Genomic DNA, 13,039 nt, shown 5'->3' with positions numbered 1-13,039 from the left:
TTTGATCTCTTTTTATTTTAAAAATCAACCAGTTGCTCCACTGCTCAGAGTGCTTTTGTTAGTATGCATCCATATTGGGTTTGTGTGGCAAGGTTTTTGTACTGGAGGGCTGCAGGTGTGAGCAGAGCCCAGCAGCTGTCCCATGTCAGATCAGAGCCAGCTCCAGATGGCTCCAAGAGGGACCTGCCCCTGGGCAGAGCTGAGCCACGAGTGACGCTGGCTGTGCCCCTGTGAGAGCAGATCTAAGGAAGGGAACAACTGCTGTTCAACAGCAGCTGGAAGGGGACTGAGGAATGTGAGAAGAACAGCCCTGCAGGCACCGAGGTCAGTGCAGAAGGACAGGAGTTGCTTCAAGTGCAGAGCAGAAGTTTCCTGCAGCCCAGGAAAGGCCCATTGAGAGGCAGAATGTCCCTCTGCAACCCACGTGCCCCGTGTGGAGATATCCACATGTTGCCATGGAGCAGCCCTGAAGGAGGTGCAGCACACAGAGGACCCCAGCAGAAGTAGGGCCTGGGCCAGAACTGCAATCCATGGAAAGGAGCCTGCAGTGAGGCAGGAACTCTGGGAGAGCTGCTGCCTCTGGGGACCCATTGTGGAGCAGTTACTAAAGGATGGGCCCTGTGGCACTAAGCTGTACTGAAGCAGTGCTTGAACAGCTGTAGTGGAATTCAGCTGCCCAGCAGGGTGAAACAACAAAAACGCCTCCTACAGATATTAATCAATCTACAGAACAAGTGGTTATTTCCATTTGCAGCTGAATAGCTGCAAAAAATGTTCAATACATTTCATTTCTATCAGCCATGTTAATTACTAAAAGTACATACAGGGTATATCATGTACTCGGGGCTTTTATTACATGTACATGTGCTTTTCTGCTCATCTAGTCTTATATTTTTAATACAGTGATTATAAAAGACGTAAGAAGAAAGAGTCTTTTCCATTGCTGGACTTGACTGTTATTGATTAACCTATCACTTCCCTGAGAGAAAACTTTCAGTAGTTAAGGATGTTGTGTGTTGGTTTTCTTCTTGCTCATCTGCCTTCCGGACTTTAAAACCTCCCTAGAAATTCTAAGTATGCTTATGTTTCACAAAATATAGAAACATCTTTGTGAGGTTCAGTGTTCCTTCAGTCTCAAGGGTGTTGTGAAGTTTAAATTAATTAATGTCTAATAAGAAATCTCGAAGCCTCAGATGAAAGGATGTGTATGGGTCAAATTGTGATTTACTCAATATAAATCAAACAGGAAGTCCCAATATATTCTGGTACAAAAGATACCAATGAATCTTAATAATTTAATACTATACTACTAAATTAGTTCAGTTTACAGAGCAAACCAGGAATTTGCTAACTGCAAGCTAACTGCAAATCCACAGTGGGAATTGAAAGCCTTGGTGACTTCCTTCTGCCTCCATTAATTAAGACAATGTAAGCAGAGCTTAGCTGATAAGTTACTGGTAATGTGTGAACTACAAAGGAACTCTCTAAAAGCAAGGTGACCTGTGAAGGAGCCCTTAAAAGGACAGAAATAGATTTGGGAAAGTACACACCTGTCAAGTCTCATATAGTGAAGGTGAGATTTAGATGGAATTTCCTCTCATGCTTTCCCTAACACTGGGATGCTCCTTCCAGCAAATTCAATGGACACTGCCTACCTGCACCTGGGCAGAGAACATGCTCTGCAGAAGTTTTATAGGATGCTCTTTCATAGTACTCATTTTTCTGACCAAAACTGGGCTTTGGATCCCAACCTAACAGAGGGCTCATAAAGAGGTAAAAATATAAGCCAATACTGAAAGTGTTTATACAACTGGACCAGTGTAAGCATGGAGAGCAGACAATGCCCTCACATGGGAAAATATTATTCTCCACTTCTAACAGGCATGGAATTTATGTAAATTGTAAGTGTATTCTCACAGAAAGTCTGTGCGGCAGAAAGAAGTTCAGCCTTCTGTACCCTGAACCCAGAACCATGCCACAAGATGAATGTTTCAGACTTCAGCCTTACTGTGCCAGGACATGATGAATTCTCCTTAACACAGAATCACATCCTGCAATCCCAAGCCAACATCCACAGGCTGTGCCCATGGCTTCACTTCTGCTTTACTCACATAAAGGGGTCACCTAGGATTCTCCACAATTAGGAAGAATAGAGGGCAAATAATTATGCTGGATCTTAAGCTGACAAATGGTGACCAAATATTTCCTATATGATAGATGTATAAATTAAGACCCATTCAGTTTCTTCCAACTATTCCACAGCTGCATCTCCCCTCTTAGCAACGATACTGCATTTTCTTCAGCAATAGGCCTTAAGCATGTGGAAAGATGAGTCAGTATCAATTTCTTATTATTATTCCTACTGGGGAACTTAAATAGAACATTCTGATGATAATGAACGAAGAGAAAAAGAAATTCATTTATCTCACTTACTTTCATATACGCATCTGAAAAGAATAAAAGTTACGATAAAAACAGCAGACAAAACTCCAAATTCCCAGTGGAACACAGCTGCTGGATAAGGTCATGTCTTTTTCACAATTAATTTCAAGATAGCATGGCACACAAAGAGCAAAAATGGGTAGCGCTCTAAACATCAAAAGGAAAAACCTTGGTGATTGCGCACCAAATGCATAAACAACAGCTATCGGTTCATTACGGCAGTCTCAGTAAACTCTGACACATGAAATCACTAGAATGCTAAAGCAAAATGAATGCAGAATTTGAATATATACAGTCAGTGCTAAAATGCAAAAGAGCAAAAGGTTATGTCCAACATATTCTCTTCTGTCTTACCATTTGTTGATAAAAGTGAGTGAGCTGCATTCTGCTGTGGTAACCACTTGATCTTGTTTATTTTTTCTTCTATCTCCAAGCTCTTCAAATAATCAAATTCAGGTTCATGGCTCTGGAAAGTGCTGTAAACATTGTACTCCCCCTGACTGTAAGGCTCATTTTTACTCTGTGGAGAGTAAGAACAACAAAAAGGCGTGTTTTATTATGGCAATATATTTTCTCCTGCTCTAGGGGAAGTTGTATTAGCAGCCTTGTAAATTCAAAACTATTGAATGTATAATTAAATTTCTCATTTAAAACACGAGATCGATAGATCTGTTTCTACAGGAATGAAACTTCCTGTGAGTACTGAAGCAGCATTTAATAAAGGACAGAATTTTGGAAGAAATGTCAATTGTTCAGCAAGGCTTTGTACAGGAGATGCCGTGCGCGGACTAAATTTAAACCTGGAGCAGAAAAGATAACACAGTACAAACACTGCTTGAATTGGAATAACTCCATCAAAGGGGCAAAAGCTACTAAAACAAAAGTAAAACAAAGGCCACCACCTCTCTTCTTAGCTTAGAATACTCTGAAGTATCCTTGTTTGGAACAGGAAAGAGAGTAAACTTGTGATGAAAAAGACATTTACCCTCTTCCCATGTTCTTTTTTACTCAATCTTGAGATTATTAGCAATTATTATTATTATTTTTTAATAGATCCAATTAAAGTACTAACAATCAAAAAGAGTTTTAGCAAGCTATTAAGGACTAACTCACATACCTCAGGTTCCCTTTGGAATATAACAACCCGACCCCCCTTGTCACCAGTAGCCAGAAGTTCTCCAGTGTGGTTAAACTCAACTGTAGAAATAATATCAGCTAGAGGGGAAAAGAGAGAAAAGAAGGAAAATTTTAGACTGCTGCTACAACACGAAGCCATTAGGAATATCAAGCACTTCACAAAATATAAATGAGGGATTTGAAGGAAAATGAATTCAAAACAAGGCACTAATGCAAACAGGCTGCATGCCATTAGAATCCAAGGTTGCTACACAACGAAACAAGTGCAAATGTAAGGAGGCAAACTTGTGTTTCCAGCACATCTTCAGTCTGGAGATCTCTAGGAGGGTAAAAATTCAGGAAGAGCAAACCCAAACTCCTATAATGCTTTTTCACTACTGGAGATAGTAGACAGTGTTGGCCTCGTGCTACTTCCATAGCGGGGACCAACATAAAAGCTTATTCCTGCTGCAGGTATTATGTATTCTTCACCCTTCATTAGGGTTCAATAAAACCCTGAGCACTAGTTTACTACGTGTTTGAGCCAACAGTAAAAAGGCAAAGTACATGTGCCACAGAGAACTGCTCATTGTGCCATGCTGGCAAGAGCCCATTCAAATCAAAAGAGTTTTCAGTAAATCATTTCAGCACCATAAAAATGTGTCATCGGAAGATAAAAAGATCGCAGCCTTTTCTTTTTCTGATTTTCAACAATTATCTTTCCCTAAGCAATTGCATCAGCTTATACAAGAAACCTCATCAAAACCAGAGGCCAAGCTTGAGCTCAAAATACTAAACATCAGAATGAGAAGGGAGAAATTGATAGGAGCAAAAGAACGGGCTCTTCTGCTTGTCTGACAGCAAATACGAGAATCATAATCCACAGTTAATCCTACACTATTAGCATAATTTAAATTAAAATGCCTAGTGCAATAGTAAATTAAGAAGCCATCGCATATACAATCACAGACAAACGCAGGGTATCACTCAGGACTACACGTATGAATTCTCTACAAGGATCAGTATGCACTCAGCAGAAACATGGGCCACATTTTTTGAGGCATCCATAGTCAGTAGCTCCACTTTAGGCAATAAAAGCTGTGGTTTTTAAATGCGTTTATCATTTATATTGAGAACAATGGGGCTGCATGGGGTTAAGCTCTTCTGAAAGCCTAGCCCCAAATGAGCTCACTAAAATTTAAAGGAATTAAAATAACAAGTGGATGCGCCATTTATTGGATACATTTTGTGAACTGAAAACATCTGCTCCCATTATTCCTCTAATAAACTAGTAGCTGAGTGTTAGAAAGCTCCTATTGCCAGTAGCAACACATGTTCCAAAAAGCCAGGTTCTTACTGGAAAGTTATAAGCACCACCTGGAGAAGGAAAACTATAACCTAATAATGATAAAGCACCTCCTTTGATCCTTTTAAGAAATCTCCATCATTCAATTCTGTTTGTCTCTCTAAAAAAAACATGCATCTTTTCACTACACACTGACATGTAAAGAGAGGGAGGATCATAAAGTACGCATGCAATTATTTCTTTTCTCTGAATGAAACGTATGGATGCATAGCCTTTGAGAGAAACGGAATACAACAGCTTGCAACATCTTGGGCATGAACCAAAGCTTCTCATAGCTGATGTTCTTTGATTCTTTATGCAGACCTCCTTGCAGACTGTTTTTCACAGGTGATTAGCCCAGCTGCTCGCACCTTATTGAGTATGGGAAGTACAGGGAGGCTATGGCTGGTGATGCTCTGGGGCTCAGGAGGGGCTGGGTTGGGTCTAATAAATACTTAACAAATAAAAGAAACAGGTCAACTTTCTTGGCATGTAAAGTTCATTGTTAGTTCTCACTAAGAATATGCCTTGGTTACTTTGTTCTTATCCTGCAAAACTCTCCAATGGTTGGTGTGAGCTCTGGCTCATAAAACAATATCTGCATGGTTTTAGTCACCTGAAGTTGTATCTGACCCCAACCAAGCAGGCAGAACTGCAGACAACTCATACTGACAGTGCTTTTAGAATGGAGACTTATCTCTAGCGTGCATGGGGCAATAAGGCAAAAGAGGATGGGAGGCATACATACTCAGGCATATGTAATGCGTAACAAATTTTTCCAACAGATCACAAAAAAAGCAGATAAAAAAGCAATGAATGGCTTTTACATTAGTATAAGTGAATACACCTTCTGTTGGCTTGAAATATTTCCACACTGGCATGAAACTGTCTGTAAATGGTCACAAGATACTACAGAAGGCACCTCTAAATGGTCACAAAGCACCACAGACACTTCAGCCAATGCCCAGTGAAGTCAACAGGAGTATCTGCATAGTCGTCAACAGCACCCTCTGTATTTATTAAAATATTGTGTGCTGTTAAGTGATTATTATTTAAATAAAAGCAGCTACACGTAAGTATCTCTGGGCAGTCGATTGTGATACAGTCCAGCACATAATTACCTCCCTCATAAGCTGTTTCTCCCAGAGGCATCTCTCCTTTCAATAAGAGAAGGGAATTCTGAACTGGAAACTGCCCATCGGTTTTAAATTAACTTGTTCTTAAAAGAAGATCAGAACCAATATTCTGACCTTACATGGTATGCAGCTTGTTGGTAAAAAATTAGCCTTGAATTGAAAAATCACTTTTATTGATCCTGTAAATAACAGCTGAAAACAACAGCCAAAATATCTTATCCAACATACCAGTTCAGCAGGCAAGCATTAGTCATGCTGTTTTCATAAAGATTAGCCGAGGTGGCTCTTTCTAAGACTGACGAGGCAGGAACAGAATCAATCCACAGCGCTTTTCATATCCCTCTGCAGGACATTCCCCTACATCTTTGTCAGTGCTATAGCAACATCAGCCACTATGGCCTCCCTACAGACTCCTACATAGGAGAATGATCTCCTGAGCATGCAGAGAAGCAAACTCCCAGTGAACTACCTGCTCTGGGATATATAAATGCTCCACAGTGCAAGAGCTGGTGAATTTGCACGTACAGAAAGTCCTTGGTAAGGGATGATTGAGATGAAAGGCTCTGTCCTGCTCTACACCTTCCATATCCTACCACTATCAAGCTTGGCACTATGATTATATGAAACAGAGATAATTTACCTGTTAAGAATAATTACAAGTAACCTCAATAGCCACTGTTGACAATTAAGCTGGCAAATTTTGACTTTAATGCAACATTAATCTTCCTGATCTGTGCATAAATTCCCCACTTCTTCTACACTGACATGCACACAAATTTAAAAGACATGACGTGCATCATTTTCACACAACCAAAAACCACAAGTTTAAAATTCAGTATACAGATGCTGGCTGAGAAAAACACACAGAGAACCTTCAAAGGATAAGAGAATGCTCCAGGGAAGTACGCACCTGCTCCTCTTCTACATCCTGCCACAGCATATTGTTCCAGCAGGCACTACACGTTACAGACCTCATTCCTTAGGCCAACAGAAGTGTGTTTCCTGAAACATTTCACTCCCTGACTCCTAGTCATCTCTCATTACACCTCATTATCTAAATCCTCTGCTTCAGTTTACCTTCTCTAAAGGTGTTTAATTGTGATTTTGTACTGAACAGCTGCTGTTTAGTTATCTATATTCATCTTTCCTAATAGATCTAAGTATATCGGTGTATAACTATGCATAGTTGTACATAGAGACATCTCTAGCTGTTTAAACCTCTCTTCCCTCAGTTTCATTAGCGCTGTTCTCACACAGATGCAGGCAAATGAAACTCTAAGGAAAAGTTCAACTGCACTTTTCTGCATGTTACTTTCACTAATAACTTCTACTTTTCTGAGGACCTTAATTTGAAGGCACTGGAACACTCGATAAGTATTACTTTGGCTTCGGAAGATCAGGCAAGCAAGTATTTCATCCAACAGAGAAATGCATGATTTTGGAGCAAGTTTTGAGGGAAAACATCATGATGCAGCTCTATAGGGAAAAGATGATCAGACAATCTAAGATACAGCTGAACAGCGCTATAATCCTGATAGAGACTTAAAGGATTTGCAATGAGACAGAATAGTGTAATTAACATCAGTATTTTTCTAATAAAAGGTTGTGAAATCCCACTGATGAGAACAGGAAAGAAGGTTTCCTTAACACTTCATCCACCACAACCAGCATCACAACATGGGGCCTGAGCTGACTAAAGCAGCATCTCGGCCAGGTTTTTGTTGTGTTTTCCCAGTGGCTAAAAGGCAATCTTGTAGTCTACAATGTTTCAACCAAGTTCTGACCTGGCCTAACCTTGGCTTGTGAAATCCAATCAGATCACAGCACAATCTGGCATGGCTGCAAGCAATGTTCAGTCATACTGATACTAAAGTCCCGGAGGATCATAATCTGGAAGAAACAACAAAGAAGCTTGCAACAAAGGCAGATATAAAACAAGAGGACAAACGGTAGATAAAAGATGAGCAGTATTACAGTAACTCATGTGAAGGGAGGCCATTAGAATGAGCTATGTTGTTGGAATTTAATTTAGACATGGTAAAAAAGAAGTAAAAAGGTAAATAAAAAAATGGGTGAAAGTGCCCGCTCCCCTTTTGTTAAGCTGAACTTCCACAGTTTTCCTCCAGCAGATAGAAAACAATGTATGCAAACCCCAAAGGTATGAGGGTCGGATGCATCCTTCTTTTCTGAAGCAGCTGGCAGAGAGATCTCTGGCAACAGAAGCTGCATACATGACACAACAGGCTCTGTAGCATGCACTCACTCTCATTCACAGCAGTGCTGTGCAATCACGCAGCACCAGAAACCACCCCTCGAAATGCAAGGAAGCAAAAGGAAATATCTCACATGTCGCACTGCCCAAACCTTGGCTAACTAAAAGCTGATACATCAGAAAGCCAACTCCACTCTACTGGAAGACATTCTGTTCACAATCTTATCACCTTTCCATGCCATCAAAGCAGTGTAAGACAAGTAGTATTCAGCTGAGTGGCCATTTGGGAAGGACAGATGAGAGAAAAAGAGAGCATGAGCATGCACAAAGCAGAATGGACTGTGAAAATAAGTAGCAAAAAAAGTTGATGTGGGAGAGCATGTGCGAGAGCTTGAGCCTGAAAGAGCACAATGAAATGCTACCACAGAAGGTAAGAAAGAATGAAACAAAGGATCTATCTGCCACTTTGCCCCTGACATTGTTTGTCACCCTGGTAAATCACACTCTGTAGCTTTTCTTGTTCATTTTGGCTTTAACGCCAGATGATGCCTGTGCTACAAAATGGTGTTTGTTCCATGCTATGTGGACAATGGACAATGCAAAACACAACAGGCAGATGACTTTGGCCAAAGCAAACTCTGAATATAGGTGCTAATAGTGTAAGTGCCTCAGGGATCAGCAAAACTAGGTGATCAATCAATAGAAGAACGAAGTCCGGAGAAGCGTGTCCCTGCACTTTGTGTCACTGCTTTCCTAACTAATGCACTTCTTGGCTTCACTGTCAGCAAGAACAAATATATTGAGGTCAGAATCCATCAGCTCCATTTAATCCTGTCAAGTAAGAACGAGAAATTTTATTGGGCCAAGTATCACCTTTCTTCCTGAATATAATAGCATGATTATTCCTGATGTGAAATCCAAAACTACTGGGTTGAATGCATATACCTCCTGAAAGGAACCTTTAGAAAGAAGTGTTTCACTGTGGGACAGTAGTAAAGAGTAGTAAGAAAAAATAATGAGTAAAAAAATCTCCTAACTTCAAATCCTCCTGTGCCGCAGGAGGACAACATAGTCACTGGTCATAGACATCATGAGTTCGTGAACAGAAAGTCCTGTTTAGTTAACTGAGTTTTCTTTTATGACAAGGTTACCCTCCAAGTTGAACAAGGGAAATCAGTTGATGTGATCTACTTTGATTTCAGTACAGCTTTTGGTACTATTTCTCACAGTACTCTTTCGGACAAAATGTCCAGCATACAGTTAGACAAACACATAATGTGATGGGAGGTCAAAGAGTTATAGTAAATGGAGTTACATCAGGCTGCCAGACAGTCGCTAACGGGGCTCCCCATGGTACCATTTTGGGGGCAGTTCTCTTCAATGCTTTTATAAATGATCTGGACATAGGACTTAAATGCATACTAAGCAAGTTTATGGATGACGCTGAATTGGGAGGAGCTGTTGACTCCTCTGAGGGTGGAGAGGCTTTGCAGGGAGATCTTGACAAATTAGTTGCTCACAGGGAGCAGAGGGGCAGCCAGCACTGAGCTCTGCTTTGTGTGACAGCAACAGGGCCCGAGGGAATGGCATGGAGCTGTGTCAGGAGGGGCAGATGAAGGGTCAGGGACAGGGTCTGCACCAGAGGGAGGTGGGCATGGAACGGGCTGCACAGGGCAGCGGGCACAGCACTGAGATGCTGGAGCTCAAGGAGCATTTGGACACTGCTCTCAGACACAAGGTTTGAGTTTTGGGTGGTGCTGTATGGAGCTGGGAGTTGGACTCGATGATCCCTAGTTTCCAGTGTTACTTCTCAAATTAGAAAACCAGGAAATGACACCCAACTACAGGAGCACAGTCCATGGGAAATAAAGTATTTTCTGCCTACAGCATAAATATGCAACACAGATTATAAGGGTTCTTTGCTCTGTGGTAAAACAAAAAGGACTTCACACTGAATACATGTCACAGATTCAGATTTTAATTAAGCGACCCCCACTTTCATTGCTAATTTAAAGTCTCCAAGACCTTATTTCAGTGGTTCTGGCACTCAACTCTTCCCTGCAGAGTACAAGGCATCTGGGATTAGAGACTTGACCTTACGCCCACTGAAGTAAATGGGAAGTTTCTCACTACTTCAGTGATAAATAAGGTCAAGGAACATTTGTCAGATGCAGTGTAGCTGAAAATTAGGACACAGTTCTTAAAATTCTGGCTAGAGTTTACACGCACTTTAGTTTCTTTCTGCACAAGGTGACCTGCTTAGATCAGCAAGACTGCAAAGCTGCAGTCGTTAGTTCCACAGAACCCCTAATTAATGTTACTATTTTTCCTAATGAAGTCAGTAAGTGTGCTACTTGTACCTTCATAACCTGAAATACTCAATGGACTGATAAAAAGTTTGCCATAAATCCTTTTAATACCTATTTATGGTGGCACCGCATCACATGCAGCACACGAGCAGCCTCACCATGCTGGGAGAGCACAGCTCTGTGTGTGTGCACACAGGTAACAAAGGGCCCGACACCTGAATAAACCACTGAAAATCAACCCGGCTTTTAGCTGAAAGATATCCACAGAAAGCTTCCAAAATGCTCATCCCCAAAGCACTTCTCCACAGCCTATGCAGTGTAATACATGCCAGCAATTTATTCCCCTGAGATTTCTGAAAAATAAATCTCTAGATGTTTCTTTCTTGCTGTGTTTGCTGTTAAGTGAGGCAGGCCTGACTGTGGCAGTTAAGGATTCAGCAACAGGCTTAAAACCTTCCATTTCATAAACATTAGTGCAATTAGAAAATGTGCCAGTCTGCTCCTCTTAGCAACCAACAGTGAAGGGCAGAAAGAAATAAACTGCCGTGGGCATCACATTGTGTGTATACAATTTTCAGAGCAAGGTTTGAACTGGTCTTCACAAAACGAGGGCTGCCTGAGCTGGGAGCTCCTGCTCGCATCCATGTTATTGCACAGCGAGGAGCTGCACAGCCTGGCTGCCAGCAAAAGACAGATTAGAAACGGTGCTGCCAAGTGCTAAAAATGCTAGGCAACCGGGTTTTACTGAGAGCACCGAAAGACCTTCAACTGAACTCCTTATTGTAGAGCTAGCAAATGCCAACAATGGAAATCATACAAATTATTAAAATGCATTAATTTTAGCCTCACTGTCAGAAATGACTATACTTATGCTTAATAAATGCAATGGTCTACAATGAGCAAACATCCAGTTTTGTTAAAAGACTATTAGAAAACAAAGATGAAATAACATATTTACACTTTAAAGGAAAATCGTCAATTTAAAATATATCCAAGGGTAAGGAAAATATCCAAGGGTAATGAAAAGTCATCCAAAATTTAAAATATAATGCTGAATAATCTGATTCAATATGAATGCTACTTCCAACATAATACTTATAAACATCAATAGAATTTCCCTGCCAGCTGGTTCCGAATTCTCTTTTTCCTTTTTTAAGTGAGCAATTAAATTCCAGAAGCGAAGCTCTCAGTAATTCTGTCACAGTAGATCTTATGTTCAGAGTGCTTTACTGGCATTAAACCCCCCAGCAAGCCAGGGAAGTCAGTAAGGAAATGTTAGCATTCCCATTTTACACAAAAGAAATGCAAAATGAAAAAGATCCTTGAGAGTTATTATCCAAGATCAGAGGAGCAGTTTTGATTCTACACATACGAAGGGACAGATAAGCCAGGCTAACCCTCAGCAAAACACTGCTATTTAGCAAAGCACTTAGTCATTTGTCTAGATACTTAAATGTTCCCAAATTCAGTTCTAATGAGTATGTGTGTAGTTAAATGAATATACTGGTGGAGACCTAACAGTGCATCACAATAACGTGCACCAAGGAAGAAAAAGCAGTGGGGACCAAGCTTTCAAGTGAAGCTGAAGGCATATAATCTTAAACATCATGGAGGGTTGGAGCTAGGAGCTGGGCTAGAGCCAGAGTCTTTAACTGCAGAGTAATGACAAGGAAAGCAGGGGACACAAAGCCATATCTGCACTACAATATGCAGGACAGCTCCCATACCTTCTTGGGCTTTGTAATGCTATTATTAATACAGTTAAATTGTTAAGAATAGACCTCGACAGGCCTGTAGCACACTGCTGTCCTTCAGACAATCCTCAGCATGCTTCAGGAGTTACCATGAGCCGGAGACACTTCTCAGCAGGTCCTGGTGTTTCAGAAACTGGAATTTAACTATCATAGGCATGGGCCACTTTATGCCAGCAGGTTGCAGCTCAGTAATGCCTAGTTTACTTGAGCAGATGTGATTAGTGAGTGTTACTCATATAAATCAGTACTGCACATAGTGTGCAATAAACTATAGCCAAACCTTGTGAGCAACATGCAGCTCAAACTTAAACATCACTGGACATCTCCTCTGTGATTCCCAGCAGTGGACCAGCAAGCAAAGGTCACAGAAGGGCTCATTGGCTGTCAGGGGAGCTCCATACCAAGCTGTGTAGATACTCATCTAACATTAGCATCTGTTTGCTTGGCAGGCTGCAAAGGCAGTTCAGCTGACAACTCTGCATTTGCCTCTGGGTCTGTCACAAGATCATATAACTGTGGGACTTCTGGGAGTGCCTAATGCTTCTTTGATGCAGATCATGCACATCATAATATATTAGAGCCTTTCTAACCATCCTTTGAAATCAGCATTTGTGACCTCTCAGAATCATCCAGGTACTGTGGCTGGTTTAAGCAGCATTTAAACCAAAGCCAACTTGAAGATCATGGTATCAGTTCCTTCAACAAGTTTATGTAATGATCCTAAT

General features: G+C 41.0%; 1 protein-coding gene across 6 annotated transcripts in view; it reads right to left on the bottom strand.

Moving 5' to 3' along the window:
* Positions 1-13,039, bottom strand: part of PPP2R2C (protein phosphatase 2 regulatory subunit Bgamma) — a 160,723-nt gene that overhangs the window by 45,847 nt on the left and 101,837 nt on the right. For all 6 annotated transcript variants that reach the window (XM_072334052.1, XM_072334051.1, XM_072334048.1 and 3 more), the window contains 2 exons: positions 3,560-3,657; positions 2,797-2,962 (listed from right to left, as the gene is read on the bottom strand). In XM_072334052.1, the coding sequence (XP_072190153.1) occupies positions 2,797-2,962; positions 3,560-3,657 (264 nt within the window). The remainder of the gene's footprint in view (positions 1-2,796; positions 2,963-3,559; positions 3,658-13,039) is intronic.

The sequence above is a fragment of the Excalfactoria chinensis genome, chromosome 4, assembly GCF_039878825.1.
Source record: "Excalfactoria chinensis isolate bCotChi1 chromosome 4, bCotChi1.hap2, whole genome shotgun sequence".
Taxonomy (NCBI): domain Eukaryota; kingdom Metazoa; phylum Chordata; class Aves; order Galliformes; family Phasianidae; genus Excalfactoria; species Excalfactoria chinensis.
This window is presented reverse-complemented; position numbering and strand designations above follow the sequence as displayed.